Genomic DNA, 18,368 nt, shown 5'->3' with positions numbered 1-18,368 from the left:
GGCCTATAGACTTATTTGTCACAAAAATGGTTTTCTTCACTTTTTCCAACAATATTTTATAATGATTTTTGCTGCTTTTAGGGACATCTTTCCTTCAACCTTTCCAAAAAATCCTGCAAACTCAGAACATATATGTAAGACCAGTGCCATCTATATAGAAAGCTGGAGCCTTGTAAATAACTGTCAGCGGAGGCCTAGGATACAAAAGCACGTGTTTATGTTAAGCCCAGTTCCCATAGTGCTTGTTTCCTTGCTGGCCAGCAAGCTTGGTGCTCTAATGGGTAAGCCGATGGCATCCGTGTTTGCTATATTATGCTGCTTACTGTTCACAAGCAGCTGGCTCTTTTCATAGTTCAAATTGGAAAATTATCTGCTGCTGTTTCATCTGTTGCCAACACTCATGATCAAAAAGAAACTAAACCGTGAGTGGAATACAACCAAAGTCCTACATTAAAAATAGTAAATGTCGTAATAACGTAATTAAACCAGAAGTGTAGAACGACTAAAATCCTATATTTAATTGCTGTTTCTTAGAAATTAAGAAATATATGTGTATATATATATATATCGCGATCGGGTTTGTAGTGTGTCACCAGCGAATAGGGATTATAAAGAATGGACACTGAGCGAATTTTCCTGTGTTTTGTTTCTCTGTGCGCCAGCGTTTAGTTCCACTTTCAAGCGCTAGAGGTTAGTGTAATCGAGCATACGCAAAGATAATAATTGAATATAGAGTTGAGATACAGGATCCAAACATCGCCTACCTTATTGCATAATCCAGTAACGCTTTGCTTCAAATAAATTCATGTTAACAGCTTTTCCTTATTTCTCAGTGACAAACTAGTTGTAATAATAATATTTTATATTTCAGACATAATAAGTTTTATTATAAAATAATATAATACATTATAAAATTAAGTATCGAATTCGTTTAATATTTGTATATAATATAATATAGGTATATGGTTTTACTTCTCATAAGAGTTTTGTTTTTCCATTTTCAGCGCTATCAAATCATTACATATCTTAATTGTTGTTGGTGTCAACGTCTCAACTCTTATTATAAAGGAACTCTAGAGTCTAGACATTACAGTTAATGACGGATTTATTATTTTATGGATCCAATTTATTTTATTTGAGTTAGATGTATTAATTATGTGTGTTATATTTCCGCTGTGTCGACTGCTAGCTGGTGTGATGTCAACGCCAACTCTAGGGAGAAAGCAGAATCTCACGCTTTAGCTGGCTCGAAGGTCATTGAAATCAGTCCGGCTACATCAAACGTACCGACGCGAAGTGTCCATTCTTTATAATCCCTATTCGCTGGTGTCACCGTCCCGATCGCGATCAGGAGCTAAATCCTGTTTCCAGAACTAGATAATCGCGCTGAGGCACGGCCCAGTGGACGAAAGTAACATTTTAGTAGACTTTGGTTTCGAATCACCTTGAATTATATTATTTAGGAAGTCGTGATAGCTTCTGCTGTGAAATTTTGTTACCCCTTCCATTGTTTATGAAATAGAAACGAAAATGAATTTGGCTACTATTAGACGTAGTGGAGAAATTTAATGCAGATGTGAGAAAAGTAAAAAGAAATATATTGACAAATGACAGACGAATTATTCATAGCAATAGAAGGCTGCTAAAAGATGTTTCATTTCAATAAATAATGGATTACAAACTGGATCTGGTTTCTTTTTCAGATTTTCAATTTCAGTCTCCATTACGACGCTATCGTTGAGGTTAAGGTTGATTTTAAAAATGTTTTATTACAAAATAATATACATTTTTGGCATGATATAAATTTTATAGGTTATACAATCTCTTTTCAAAATAATATAAATAGTAATGATATAAATTCTATCAGTTTACATTGTAAAGCATATAACAATCTTAACAAATACTGTAAATTCCCATATCAAGCTGCAAGAAACAACAAAAAAAAAAGGAGAAAAAAAAAACAATGAACAAACATCAAAAGAAAGTATGAACTTTAGGTGTTGTCCAGGAGGGAAACAAACATATACGTATATACATAGAGAAAATTCTTTCCTCTATGGTAATTCAGCTGTAGACCAGACGGGATGTAGTGTGTCACCATCAACGAGTTAGTATCTAGCTCGTTGGTCACCATATTTTCGGTAATCGCGATCGGGCCTGATCGCGATAAGTGCTAATCGCGATTACTACTGTAGTCTGTCACCAGTATAAGCCAACAAGAAAAATGGCAAGAACCTAATCTCGAAATCCAGCAAGTTAGCCACAAAAGCAGCCACCAGAGTGCATTACTTCCAGCAAGCAAGCGTGCAGAGCAGCCATTAGTGCTCCTAACTTGGAATCCATCACAGAAACAAACACAATGGGAACCGGGCTTTAATGTCGATTTTCAATGTATATAACATACTGTAAGTGTGTGTCGATGAAATTATATTTGCAGTCGTATCAAACATTCATTTCGGAATATATATGGTAAGACTTCCCTGTGCTAAATTCCGAAGTGATACAGTGTTAAAAGTTGTGTAATCAAGATGTATAAACATTCATTGTTCATATATTATAAACTAAGTGTGTATTGTCGATAAATGCAAGGCAATATTAAATGGAAATAAAATGGATGCAGTTTTGTCAATTTTTGTGGTTAATGATGACAAAGTGATTGACAATTCTTCTAGATTTTAAATACTTCATAAACTACATTTTCATAGTCTTACTTGTCATTTGTGGTGCAGCAGAAATATTCCAGCCAGATTGTGGGGTCTCGCCTGCTATATAACACAAAAGGGTCAGTCAAATGAAAACGAGAAATAATTTTTTTTTCCACAGAGGAATTTTATTTCTTAAAATAATCTCCACCAGTGTTTAGGTATTTATCCCACCTGCTCACCAGATTTTTGATAGGTACCTTTTTCATAAAAGTATTTTGGCTGCTGGTGGCACCACTGCTGCACTGTCTCAATCCAGCGCAAACCGGTGCCCTCCCAGGTCACTTTTGAGCTTGCCGAAAATCTGGAAGTCTCAAGGTGACAAGTCTGGACTATAAGAGTGATGTTCGAGCACCTCCCAGAGGCGCAGGTCCAGAATGGTGTCCGTGGTGTGCTGAGCTGTGTCGCATTGTCATGTAACAAAATGACACCTTCACGCATATGTCCAGGTCTCTTGTTTCTGATGGCACAATGCAATTAAGTACAGAGGATTTCGGAGTATCGAGCAGAGATGACAGATTCTCCTCTCTGCATGAAGTGGCAGAGTAATGACCCTCTGAGTCAAAGAATAGCATGAGCATCACCTTGCCTGCAGTTGTGAAATTTCTGAACTTTTTTGGGCATGGTGATGTGTTGTGCTTCCACTGCATGCTGTGTCACTTGCTCTGCCGTTCGTAGTGCTTGCACCATGTTTCATCCACTGTCACAATATGTTCCAAGAAAGCCTCCCCCTCCTGTTCATAACGCATCAGATGTTGCAAACTCAGTCCCGTTCGATTGTGTTTGGCACCTACTTTGCACCACTTTATGGTACTTCAATCGTTCGTGGATTATTGAGTATGCAGATCCATGACTGATATTCAGGTTCTGAGCCACTTCGTCCACTGTACACTTCCGATCTGTCAGACAACATTTCATTTCCTTCCATGATGACTGAGTGGGACTGGCCAGGACGAGAGTCGTCCTCCAGAGATGTTCGCCCTTGTTGGTATCACTTTGTCCATTATACACTTGGGCACACGATATGCAGTTGTCCACGTACACCTTCTTCATACAGCGATAAATTTCAATTGGTGAAACGCCTTCGGCGACTAGAAACTGCACCACACTGCACTGTGCAACAACTTGGATGCTCCCGTTACTGTGAACGTCATCTTCGTCTTGCTGCTGCACATCACTCCCTGCGCATGCAGGTTGGCCAACCTCGGACAATACAGCTCTCAATCAATACCTAGTATCAACTCCAAAACTTTCCCCCATGGCGGTACATAACCTAATTGTTGGCAGCCGATTTCTCGTTTTTATTTGACTGATCCTCTCGTGTGTGTGTGTGTGTGTGTGTGTGTGTATATATATATATATATATATATATATATATATATATATATATCATTAAAGTTATTCCGTTGATTTTCAAGGTCATTGTAAAGAGCTATTGGCTACTCACTCATTCATAATTTTCTCCCCAAGAGCAGGTCCTTCACTGTAAACCCAGCATTCTCCATATTTCCTCTTTTCTAACTTACTCTTAGTTTCCGCATACAATCCATATCTTAATGTTATCTATCATCTGAAATATCTTCTTCTACTACGAACTTTTTTCCTCGTTCATCATTCCTTCAATAGGCAGTTTCTTCATAGTCTGTGACCCAGCCAATTTCTTTTTCTCTTCCTGATCAGTTTCTGCATTATTCTTTCTTCACCCACTCTTTCTAGCACAGTTTCATATTTTAGTCTGTCTGTCCATTTCACACGCTGCACTAATCTCCATATTCACATTACAAATACAGTAGAACCCCGATTATCCGTCATCCTATTAACCGATTGTCAGATTATCCGACTTCTTTTCCTAGCTTTTTTTTTTTTGCTGCAGAAAAAAATATGAAGTACTGTACAATGTGTTTCTAGGTAGTTTTAAAAAGTACCTTTACCCTTACACAGTACATACATATGTAGTAGAAATGCTTTGCTGTCGGCAATAGAAATAGTTACTTGTAAAATAATCACTTCCTCCTTTCAAAGAAATTACCCCAAGAACTTTCACAAACCCGTGTACCATTCAGACCTTATCCTTATTATTTGAGTGGCCGTAAATATAACTTCTATGCAAAATATTTTCCACAGTCTTCAAAAGAAAACATATTGTTTTAACTATCGAAAAAATTACAATATTTGAGAGGATTGAGAAAGGAGAAACTGTGGTTAATGTTGCTTCAAAGCACGCGAGTACAACTGAAAGCAATTTAATAATAATAAAAAAAAAAGGATAAGGTGTAGCCTATAAAATATGTAAATCTCCAACATGAGACTTCTACTATTCTTGTATTTCCACAGACAATCAACAAACAACCCTTGGTTTTCAGAAGCCGTCATTGACAACCGAACTTTTAGTAAACTCTTGATCCACTACAAAGCACGTTAAACACAAAACCATCAAGGAAATCACAAAATTGTAGACCAAAGTATTAAGCACCTAATTTATTAAAATCTTTTATGATATGGATTATCCGATTTTTTTCAATTAACTGTTCAGTCCACCCCCTTCATTACCACGGATAATAGAGGTTCTACTGTACTTCTAGTCGTTTCTCTTTACTTCGTCGAAATGTCCATACAATGCCTAACTCCAAATGAAGCACTTCACTACCGGTAGTCCCTTCTTTAGTTCTTTTTGCAGAAGTCCGCAAAAATTACTCCTTTTTTCATTAAAAGCTTCCTTTACCATTGCTATCCTCCTTTTGACTTCCTGGTAGCAACTCATGTTACTACTATGGTACATCCCAAGTACAGTAGTGCTCAAAAGTATTTTGTAGAAAGCAAATGTGACAATTACATGAAGATTAGTACTGAATAGAAAAAAATGCCAGTCAATAATTGAAAAGTATGAAATTCTAATCCATTTAGTATGAAAATACATTTAGTTTAAACAGGGTTATCTTGCCTACAAAATAATTGAAAATTCTTCTGGATCAAAAGTAATTTGTAAATCCAAGTATGTAATAATAAAACAAAAATATTCTGGACTCTGAAAACAAATTCAGTACCGGTATTTCGTTGCATATTCCCAAGCTTTGATCACAGCAGCACATCTGTTTGGCACTGAATTCACAAGATTTTGCAGTCGCTCAAGTGGAAGTTGTGACCATTCTTCCAGCAAGGCAGCAAAGAACTGATCCTTATTTGAGTAACTACTACGACGAACACGTCGATCCAATTATCCCAGAGATGTTCAATAGGATTAAGATAAAGACTCTGACTTGGCCAATCCAAAAGTTTGATTTTTTATCTGCAAAGAATTTTTTAAAAGGCCGGAAGTGTATTTTGGATCATTGTCTTGCTGAAAAATCGAATTACGTGGGATATTCTACATCCCATGTGGAACCATATTCTTTTTTAAAATGTCACTACACATGAAACGATCCATATTCCCTTCTATTTGGACTAGAGAACCAACTCCACTTCTAGAAAAACATCCCCACACCATGATGCTACCACCACTGTGCTTAATAGTCGGTACCTGGTATTTTTTTGTTTTCTCTTTGGTTTTTTGGTCGACGTACATACTGCACACCATCAGAAGAAAATAAATTAAATTTACTCTCATCATTCCACAACATCTTATACCAGACTGTAGTGTTCCATGTTTGGTACATTTTTTTGCAAATGCTAACCTGGCCTTCCTATTTTTTGGATTTATGAGTGGTTTTCGTGATGGTCGTCTACCATTTAAATCACCAGCTACTAGGCGACGTTTCACAGTAGAAACATTAGGTTCAGTCTATGGTGCTGCTCTAGAATTCTAGATCATCCCTAATTTGTCGAGCCAATTTTCTTGGATCAGCGACTGCTTACAAATGATTCTGTTCTCCCTCATTGTTGTTTTTCGAGGACGACAAGACCTTGGCTTATTGTCTACTGACCCTTCTCGTTTTTTCTGTCGACTCCACACATTTATGACTTCTTGTGATATACCAAAATCTTTAGCAACGCTACACTGCGATTTTCCAGTCTTCAGAGTGTTTAAAACACCTTGTCTCACATCCACAGAGTATTCCTTTTGTTTTGGCATGCTTGCAATGGTACAGGGCTGGGCAAAATATTGACATCCAAGTATTTCAAATACAAATACAAAATACTTCAAAGAATAGTATTTGAAATACAAATACAAAATACTTTTTAAAAATTAACCAAAATACATTTGTATTTCAAATACTCAAAATACATTTTTATTTCAAATATTCGATACAATATATAAAGAAATAAGTATATTACTGGAAATCTAAATATTCTTACCTCGAAGTTTTATATAAACACTGTAACTGAACATTCTTTCTTTTCCCAGTCAGCAATGAAATTATGCCATATATGAATAATTACTGCTCCCTTTCAAAAAACCACTCTCTCAAAAAGTTTATCAGATAAGGATCCCCTTGGTTGTGAATGAATAAATCCAGCAAAACAGAACAGTCTTTCTACAGGTACAGAAGACCACAAACGTATTATTCTCTATAAAAGCTTGTTTCATCATTGGATAATTCTGTAGAGTGCATAGGGTTGTCCCTTACATTGAAGAATTGTGTGAGCTCATACTCTTCAGGAGTCAAGTTCTTTTCTTTTTGCTTTTCAAAGTCTGTTGTACTTGAGTTGAAAACATAAGAATTGTTTTCATCGTCTTCATCGTCTGAACTGACCAAAGGTGTAGCAGAGAACTGTCCAGCTGATTTCACGCACATATTCTGTGTCCTCTTCTTATCACTTGGTAAGGCAGGTGTCAGGTAGCCAGCCATCCATCTTAAATGATGGGTGGAAGCAAACTGCCAAAATAGCTCAATTTGCTTCTGGGTTCAGATCAAACATTTCTTTAAATATTGATGAAAGCGAACTTATTAGGATTGGAGTTACTTGGAATAGATGGCTTAGATTACTAGATAACAGAATATGTAATCTGTTTTTAAGGGAAATTAATGTGGGCAAAAGTTGGCCGTAATAGCACATCTTCTCATTTTGCATTAAATCAAAGGCTACGACAATGGGTTTCAGAACTGCATAGTATTCTTCAAGGTACTGAAATTCAACAACTTTGAAGGATGACAGTCCCAGTTTTTCACAATACTGTTTATATCATGTTTGAATTCCAATATTTCAGAGACTGAGTCATAAAGAGAATTCCATCGAGTTGGGCAAGGAAACTTTAATGAATATTTCAAGACATCTGATATAATTTCTGAGGATTTGTGTCTCCTAGACGCATTCCATAATGCTGAACATTTAGCAAGTGTTGGGTGATGGATCCTTGATGCTGTTGGAAATTTCTTTATGGCATTAAGGAAATCAGTTGTGGCAAGAAAACTAAGTGTATGGCTAGTGCATCTGAAATGTGTAGGCAAATAATATAAAAGCTCATTCTTCAAATTCAAATCCAAAACTTGGACAAGAAGAAGAAAATATTTTGAGTATTTGAAATACAAAATACATCAATTTTATGTATTTAAATACAAAATACAAAATACTTTCTAAAATCCTTACAAATTACAAAATACAAATGTATTTCAAATACGTATTTGAAATACATATATTTCAAATACTGCCCAGCCCTGTCTATATAAATGAACAAGCACTGTCTAAATACCTAAACACCAATATTTAATATATACCATGCCACCAAATCAAACCACAAAATTCTTATGAGCTAATGGAATATACATTTATAGTGTTATTTTATGAACTTGCCTGTTTACTAGATATGTAACCACAGCAATGTGACGCTACTCACAGAATGATACAGCTGTGTGCTTTCGTTGTTGTAACTGCATGCAAACAGTATTGACAACATAAAACCTTAAGTACCTACAAAATACTTTTGAGCACTACTGTATTTGAAGTTGTACACTTGCTCATATAGAATTCGCACGTTTACCTTCTTTATTTTTCTTCTGGCAATAACCATGATCTTAGTCTTGATAGCATTTATCTTCATCTCATATTGCTCACAATGTTATGTAGCTCCAGTAGCATATCCCTTAATATCATCATTCTCTTCTTGTTAACAATGCAGTTTATTCTTTTTTCGTTTTAATGGTGCGTAATGAGATTTCTGTGAATATTTCTTCATTTCCATTTAAAATTTTGTTTCAGATGTTCAAACAGAGGTTTATAACTGGCGACCAGTAATCTTTCAGTAAGAGACTTTCCTCTACAATCTTTTTTCCACTGGAGGGATAAATACTTATACAGTCGACTCCCGATAATTCACGTGCAGTTAATTCGCTTTCCGGGTAATTCGCGATTCTTTTTCGGTGAGGAAGACGAAGTAGCGTCATTTCCTTTCTTACTAGATTTACGTTCCCTTCATCTCTCTTAAGAAAACTGGGATCTAAAATCAGAAAAAAAACGAATCATTCTGTAAGAAAATGAAAGATGACATTTTTCTTAACTAAAGTGTCTTTTGACATTTTGTCAAACTTGTGTTTCTTATTTTGAAATTTTATTCCCCTGCTGTACTGTATACTAATATTATAGGAGAAACTGTTGTACTTTTAGCATAATGTACCTTTGAACATTTTTTGTTTTTTTAATTTTTGATGCTACCTTGAGGACTCAAACTGAAGTAGATTGTAGAGAAAGACGCTAAGTAGCTCTGGTCGTAGTTTCGGTTTGATTTATTGCAAAGGGTGAGTTTTGTGGACAAAACATTTTTTTAGTACCAAAAGTAAACATTTCGTTCATTGATATAATGTTTTCTAACACAAAACCAGATTGTATTTGTTACTATTTATCAAGTACAGTGTGTTCTCTATCATCTGGTGAGTAATGACATATTTTAATTTCCATGATTTATTTGAATCTCTAATTTTGGAAGCCATATTTGTTTAAAAATGCACCCTCTTGTACCTTTGAACACAAAACATATTGTACCATGGAACATGTTCCAAGGTACACGATCTATCGGTTTTTGTTTTTCTTTTATTTTAATATCATGTCACGAAGTAAGTCTGGAGTTACGAGGCTCCCAGTTGATTCGGATGCCTTGAAGAAAGCTGTTGAAGCAGTTATTGCTCCTCCAGGAAATAAAATTTCAATCACAGAAGCCTGCTCTGGTTTATGATGGCAAATACATTTTAAATAAAATTGTCAGTTTTTACAGCTATGTTCCCATCTATATTTCATGTGTTCCAACTTACAAGAGAGTATGTTCTAAGATACAGGTACATTAACCTGTTGTACCTTTGTACACATTACATATCCCTTCATTTTATTTTTTCCATCCTTAACAGTTCTGTAAAAAAGGAAAATACATATAAAAAGTTGTAAAGGAATCTTCAATAATTATTTCAAGAATTTTTCCATTTTAAAAATTTCATTTCCCAAAATTAAAAAAAATAAAATGTCAAAAGTGTTTAAAGGATAACAGTCTCCCTTAACGTTTCAAAATGTTTTGCACTGTTTCACATTTTGTACTTGATTTTTTAAGTGTATTTTAGTCTTGAAACCTGTCAGAGTAATTTTTACTGAACTTTAAATAATAATGACAAGTTTTGCCGATCTCTAATTCGCTAGCTTCGATATTTCGAGGAAGTTCGTGAATTAATTACCGCGAGTTATCGGGAGTAGACTGTAATACATGTGCAACGAAAAGTGAGAACACTTCTTATATATATATATATATATATATATATATATATATATATATATATATATATACTGTAATAATTATAATTTTGGAAAAGTTTCTTCTTTGATACTAACTTCACTGTGTCATTTGTTAATTCATCCAGTCCGTCTGTCCATGGCGCAACAGCCCATAAAGGACCAAGGCCGACAATCTGCTGCTGACTTCACGTCCACATGTCTCAACAGAGGTGAACGATCATCCAACTAGAATGGAGATATCGTGTGGTCAGCCCAATGACCTCCACTGTATTTGTTAATGATCATCAGTTCTTCAATCTGTTTCCGAAGTTGTTCTGGCTCCCCGAAAATTTTTATAAAATATTAAATTAAATTGAATACTGGTATATTTTCCGAACACAGCTCTGATGAACTCAAGCCCAACTTAAGCATTGGTTATGCCACGACAATGCACAGCCCCATTTTTCAAATGCAGGTTGGGTCACTGATTAAGAAGAAACTTACTACTGAAGGATGCACTAAAAGGAATGGTGAACAGGGGAACAGTTCAGGGCAGAAGAAGATATCACATATTGATAGGCGAGATTATGATATATGGATCATATGCGGAGACAAAGAGAAAGGCAGAAAATAGGAAAAACTGGAGGATGCTGGGTTTGCAGTGAAGGACCTTCCTTGGTCAGAACACTATGAATTTTTTTAGTAGGTTATTTTACGACGCTTTATCAACAGCTTAGGATATTTAGCGTCTGAATGAGATGAAGGGGCGGCTTTCGAAGAGGGGCTGCGGAGCTGCAGCACCCCCAGACATTTGTGGTTCTTGTCTCGTTTTATGTTGTGAAAAACATTTATTATACAGTCTCTATTTAGCGGCTCGAATTTTTTTTAAAATTTCGCTCTCAATGACATGCACGCAATCGTTAGTGAAGTCACTTCCTCCCCTGGTGCTGCCAGAGCGAAACCAGAGACAAGGACTATGGGTGAAGCCACTTCCTCCCCTGGAGCTGCCAGTCTCGTCTCGGATGCTTTGCGCGTTAGTTTTACCCCTCCTCCCTCCTCCCTCCTACCCCGCCCCCCCCATGAATCCAGAGTTTCCAGGCGCTGCAAAATTTGCAGCAGCTTGTCAGTAGCGCGCAGTTTTAAATACATTTTCTTTAATGTTGTGAGTATAACAAGTGCAAAAATGTTTAATTCTGCACAATATTTACAGTCTATTCAGTTCAGTACCTTAACAATTCAGGAGAAATGTGAAATTAAGTGCCCATCAGTTGAATCTCACAATGGAAAGAGCCGCTAAACAAAATACAAAGCCTCGCATATTTTTTGCTAATTTATCCAGTATCCCTGCTTTCTTCTCTCGATTTCCACACAGTCTGTATTAGATTAATGTGTTTCAAAGACAATTCCATCAGCTGGGGCAACAAGATGGATTTAAAATAAGAACAGTAAATGTTGTTCATGAGAAGAAGGAGCCATTGCTAGAATGTTTTCAAACCATAATGGAATCTGAAACATCTAACATCACAAAAAATGAGGCAAGCGCCCTGGTGCGTATTCTTGAATATCCTGAATTCAATTTCTGGCTCAGTTTTTTTTCCATTTATTGATGTATCATGTAGATATATTATACAACCAACTACAACATCGCCAGTTAGATATTTCTAAGGTTCAAATCTGCGTATAAAAAATTAAATTATGGTTTATTTAACGACACTTGCAACAGCAGGGGTTATATCAGCGTCGCCGGTGTGCTGGAATTTTGTCAGCAGGATTCTTTTAAATGCCTGTAAATCTACTAACATGAGCCTGTCTCATTTAAACACAACTTACAAGATAAGGCGCATGGAACTAATCTTTAAAAAAGTAAGTTGCTTGGTTTATTTTTGTATGCAGCTCCCCTTAATTCAATACCCACGAGCCGCCACTGAAGGTGATAATGCCGATGAAATGAGTCCGAGGTCCAACACCAAAAGTTACCCAGCATTTGCTCATATTGGATTGAGGGAAAAACCCGGAAAAAAACATCAACTAGGTAACTTGCTCTGACCAGGAATCGAACCCATTCCACCTGGTTTCGCAGCTAGACGCGCTAAGAACACTATGAATGAATGTCACAAATTATTTCACTAAAATAAACGTGAAATGTGTTCCTCTTTCTTCCTAAAGCCCGGACTTGGCGCCATGTGACTTTTTTTCTGTTCCCAAAATAGAAGAAACATTCCCGTGGGATGCACTTTCACTGTTCAGAACAAGTGGTGAAAGCTGCAGAGGCGATTCTGAAGAACATATCGAAAATGGTTTTCACCATGTCTTTAACAGGAGGACTGGGACAAGTGCAATGCAATCAATGGGGACTACTTTCAGAAAGAACATCAACATTTCGAGGTTAAATAAAGGTATGATAACACAGAAAAAAAATCATGATCATGTAGTGCTAATTTAGCAGAGTGTTCATCAAGTTTGGTTTGGAAGTAAATCCCGAAAAGACAAAGTATGTGATTATGTCTCGTGACGAGAATATTGTATGAAATGGAAATATAAAAATTGGAAATTTATCCTTTGAAGAGGTGGAAAAATTCAAATACCTGGGAGCAACAGTAACAAATATAAATGATGCTCGGGAGGAAATTAAACACAGAATAAATATGAAGGGTACACAGGAATAACGATCAAGGTCCATTTTAGAAAGTTTCGAGAAAAACGAATTTTAAAGTTTAAGCACTTAATACTTAGTTATGTGTGTTATGTTAATAGAAATTGACGTAGTGTAATGTAAAGAACGATGATTTCTTATTAATTATACATGGACATTTTGTTCTAAATTTGGATGGCAACAATGGAAAATGCAGTATAAACAAACAATGTGTAAACTTCCAAAGTAAAAACGATCAAGGTCCAAATAGGAAACTCTGAGATACATGGAATACAGCGTGCATTATAGTGAAACACTACATCTAACTCAAACATTTAATTTGTTTTCGGCCGTTTTATGTATAATTTCAAAATATAGGGTATTTCAAAAGTCAGTTCAAACATTAAACCGCTATAAATATTATAATATTTGAGATAAGGAAAAAACAAAAACATCACAGTGTTGGACAAACAACGGGGTTTACAAAACATTGGGAAGATGTCCCCCATTCTCTTGTTCAACATACAGTATTCTGTCTGCGACACCATGCACAGCATTTTGCAGATAATATCTTAAAATATTGACAATTTGTTGCGAGATGGCATCTTCCAGTTGCAGTAGGGTTGTTGGATGTATCAGGTAAACTCGTTCTTTAAGGTAACCCACAACCAAAAGTCGGCCGGATTTGAAATCTGGAGATCGCGGAGGCCACATTGTTGTAAAGTGTCTACTGATGACTTTGTTAGGAAAACGAACCTCAATTACGCGTGTTAACTCCATTAATTTTTAGTAAGTTATTTTACAATGCTTTATCAACATCTTAGGTTATTTAGCGTCTGAATGAGATGGTAATAATGCCGGTGAAATGAGTCCGGGGTCCAGCACCGAAAGTTACCCAGCATTTGCTCATATTGGGTTGAGGGGAAACCCCGGAAAAACTTCAATCAGGGAACTTGCCTCTGCTGGGAATCGAACCCGGGCCACCTGGTTTCCCGTCCAGAAGCATTAACCATTACTCCACAGGTGTGGACAATAATGGAATAAGACAGACTGTTACAGTAAATGGGGAGCGCTACTACAGCATGTTACTACAGGTGGCCCGGATGTTTAATAGCATTTGAAATTAAAATGCGATAAATAAAATTAAAGATAAAATAATTTTGAGAAATAGAATAGAAACTCACTATATAGCTTTCGTATCGTCCGCTTGATGATTATCAAGAACACCTGTTTAGTATCTTATTTTACATTGTAGATTGCAAAGGACCTCTAGGCGAAAGGGCTTTCTTTTTGCAGTAGCTATTCAGAAATTCTCCCCATCCATAAACTACTTCTTCTATCTTGCAGTCAACTATGAAGAATGGTTCAGGTTTCTTCCTAGGATTAGCAATCTCATGTCACTAGTCATCAGGAAATTCACATATTATCTTCTGGTTTATACTTTGTTCGAAACTGTTTCATCATATATACAAAATACTGATCTTCCAGTAGAAAGTGTATGGACTTAACACGAAAAAACTATAGTTGTCTGAGGTAATATACTTCACTTGTTGGAATTTTAGGAATCGGAAGATTCTTCTGGTAATCTACACAAACTGCTTCCTTAATCGTATACCTTCTGGATTTCAAATGTATCCAAACATTCAGAACGCTTTACCTCATACAAAGTAACTCCTTTCCTCTTATGTAGTTCATTTTGAGTCGTTGTGAGATATGGTTTTTGTCTATTCAAATTGTGTATCTGAGTTGCATCTTTGTCGTTGTTTATTTCTAATTCAAGTTGAGATATAGGCTATTGGTTTTAAATTTATCGCAAATACATGCGTCACTTCAGTAATACCCAAAAATTATAATGTAGCTACTAATTCACAAAAATCAATGAATATTTCTTTTATGACTTCATAGTATTTACAATGATAAGCCCTGTCAGGTGAGCATTCTATGTAACATAGGAAGCCATTAGATTTAATTCCCTCATTAATCTACTCCTTTCTATAAGTAAAATATTCTGAGAACATCTCAATCCTGAACACTTAAACAAGTGTCTCCTGTAAGTTGACTCATGGTCTGTATTCTTTTCGATGAGTTAAAAGTACGTAAAAAAATTATTTTCTTTGTTCTCACATTCTGCAGAGTATATTCTCTGTTATTTCTGGTACCTCAATTTCACTTATGACTTAATTTTAAGGCAACATCCGAAACAACTAACACAAGTCTGAAAGAATGTCCATGAAACAAGCTGCAAATAAGACGTTGTTTACTTTAGTACAGTACGAAAAAATCGTTGCATTATTACTCAACAGTGGAAATGTAATGAAATTATCGTTCAGGTCATTTTACATAAATTGCCGGAAAGTCAGCAACACAAAAGCTGCAGCATTATATGGCAAAGCATAGACGAAAAGCAGAGTAGAAAAATGGACCTTGATCGTTCTTCCACAGAAATGACTGGAGCTTGATCGTTCTTCTGAAGTACGTGAAAACTTCTACGCTCATTTTCGAGGACCATGATCGTTTTGACAGAAAACTAGCTAGATCACATGATAGTACTCCCTTTCCACTATAAGATGGCATTATTAACTCAATTTCGATTTTTGATGGACCTTGTATCATTTTTCCCGTGTACCCTTCATATGGGAAATGCCTCTTATTATTCGGTTGAGAAGCTTTTATCATCCAGTCTGCTGTCAAAAAATCCGAAAGTTAGAATTTATAAAACAGTTATATTACTGGTTGTTCTGTATGGTTGTGAAACTTGGACTCTCACTTTGAGAGAGGAACATAGGTTAAGGGTGTTTGAGAATAAGGTGCTTAGGAAAATATTTGGGGTTAAGAGGGATGAAGTTATAGAGAATGGAGAAAGTTACACAACATAGAACTGCACGCATTGTATTCTTCACCTGACATAATTAGGAACATTAAATCCAGACGTCTGAGATGGGCAGGGCACGTAGCACGTATGGGCGAATCCAGAAATACATATAGTGTGTTAGTTGGGAGGCCGGAGGGAAGAAGACCTTTGGGGAGGCCGAGACGTAGATGGGAAGATAATATTAAAATGGATTTGAGGGAGATGGGATATGATGATAGAGACTGGATTAATCTTGCTCAGGATAGGGACCAATGGCTGGCTTATGTGAGGGCGGCAATGAACCTGCGGGTTCCTTAAAGGCCAGTAAGTAATTAAGTTCATCAAGTTTTTTGATCTCTCGCATGGAGAATACAATTCATGCTAATCTTGCAATTTCATGTTCATTTGTGATGAATTTGATAACACTGATAAACATAAAATAATCCCAAGCCATGTGCAATGTTATATTATTCTTAGGGTGTAGCCTAGTAGCTGTCCTATATTTGTAGAAATGATCAATGGTCAATGGTCAATGGCTGTTTTAAACTTGCTTCATTCGAGTCTAAAACTGTCGGAAGTTTAATAAATGACCTCCCCTCGAGCACAATAAGGATAAGAAATTCATGAAATGTATAATACAATGCATGGAATCTCATACATAAGTATAGATAAAAGAGATCATTTCAATGTAGTGTTGTGAACATCGAAAGACAAAATATGTTTCAAATTTAGTGACTTACAGAATTCAGTCGATTAATGATAGGCCTACTTGCCTTAGAGCTGGTGAGGTTCAGTATAAACTATTATCAGAAAGTTCACAATATATCTACTGAAAGATTGAGAATATTTAAAGACTATCAGCCTAACACAGAGAAGAGATGAATGTACAGAATCATTCTAAAGACCAGTTTGACTGGATGCTTGGCCGATTACCATACTGTTATGAAAGTCAGAGTACCATAATCTAATTCTTTATTTCGAAATTTTTAAGTAAAAAGATTATGAAGACTTCGCCTTTTTAAATCCATGAAGATAAAGTCACAAGAGGCTAGATCGGAGAATCAACAAAGTGCATAAAAATTATCAATATATTTTGAAAGAACAGAAAAATAGCTTCGGAGAAAATATCTGCTCCAATTGTCAACAAAATCTGCAGCGAATAATGCATCACTTAAAGATGTGCGACAAATTTTTGGAACAAGAAGACGAGTTTTAGCACCCATTTTCTTAATTTGAGTAAGTAAGTGATATTTTAACAGATTATATTTAGTAATATTTCGCATTAATACCGTAACTTGCCGTATGTCGAATTATCAATACTATGACCCATATCGCTGATAACATGCTTCCTGTATAACCGGAGACAGCGAGCAGCTCAGCCAAGAGCTGGGTTGGCGTGTTGCAGTCAGTTTCTCTGAAATCTACTCTACATGCATTAAAATCCAAACTGGCAGAAAAGACTTCAGCACTATAAACTACAATACACTGGTAATTTCTGAAGAATTGTATAGCAATGAAATCTGTACTTGAAAATAATAAGATAAAAACAGACTAAGAATGGAATTAAACTATATTGGAAAACAGTAGGTTGCACACTATAGCATCACAAACAAAATTAAGATATATTATAGGAATTAAGGATAAATAAAAGCAACAAAAAAAGTGATACTGAACTATAAGAATTAGAAAACACAAATACAGATCATTTTAGTTCGTAATAGTTGATGGTGGTTTATGTGGTTTAACCACTCACCTCAGGATGGTAATTCATGCACTTGGGTGGTCTCCGCCTGTACATAGACTCCTGTGGTTTGATGCGGCACTGCGTGGTTACTGCCACTCCTTGTGTTGATTCGTAGTTTACCTCTTGTGGGGTAATACTCAGTTGCTTGCTGCCACATGGACACAAGGTGTCCACCACAAGAAGAATCAGATTGCTGCGGGGAATCTTCTGAACACTAAATGGCCTACAATGAAGTTCAAATGTATTTCAGTTTGTGAGACAAATGAATGAATGAGAGGAGAAAATGGGAAGAGAAACTTTAAATGGTACGCGAAAACGCGTCGGGGCTGAGAAAAACTGAATATGTGAGCTCCAAGGCTGTTGGCCATTTGTCTCACTCCGAGTTTCGCTGCTCCACTGAAGGAGCTATAGAAAATTTTGAAGTGTGAGATAAATTATTTTTGCCTTTAATATATAAGAAGAGGAAGAGAGAAAACAAAGAGAGAGAAAGGGACGACGAGAGGAAGAAAGAGATACGGTGAGAGTGTGAAAGAGAAGAGAGATAGGGATAGAGAGAGGGGTTGAGTGGGAAAGTAGAGGGAGAAAGGGTTAGGAGAAGAAGAGCTTGAGAGATTGTGTATGTCTTAAGGAGATACTTTCTTGCAAATCGTTCGTTCAACAAGAGCAAATGTGTTGCAGAAAATGCGAAAGTTACGCCACAGTGAGTAACTGTATTGTGTACTGTAATATATTATGATGAAGCTTATGCAGTGGAGTTATTTTCTTGATGTCCTTCTGTTAACAGATTCTGTGCTGCCGTAGGCCGAGTCA

The 18,368-nt window shown here is 36.2% G+C and overlaps 1 protein-coding gene across 3 annotated transcripts in view; it reads right to left on the bottom strand.

Annotated features, from left to right (window-relative positions):
- Positions 1–18,368, bottom strand: part of stol (voltage-dependent calcium channel subunit stolid) — a 1,833,618-nt gene that overhangs the window by 12,695 nt on the left and 1,802,555 nt on the right. For all 3 annotated transcript variants that reach the window (XM_069828334.1, XM_069828336.1, XM_069828335.1), the window contains one exon: positions 17,568–17,781. In XM_069828334.1, the coding sequence (XP_069684435.1) occupies positions 17,568–17,781 (214 nt within the window). The remainder of the gene's footprint in view (positions 1–17,567; positions 17,782–18,368) is intronic.

The sequence above is a fragment of the Periplaneta americana genome, chromosome 6, assembly GCF_040183065.1.
Source record: "Periplaneta americana isolate PAMFEO1 chromosome 6, P.americana_PAMFEO1_priV1, whole genome shotgun sequence".
Taxonomy (NCBI): Eukaryota; Metazoa; Arthropoda; class Insecta; order Blattodea; family Blattidae; genus Periplaneta; species Periplaneta americana.
The sequence above is the reverse complement of the archived record's forward strand: the minus strand, read 5'-3'. Positions and strand labels throughout refer to the sequence as shown.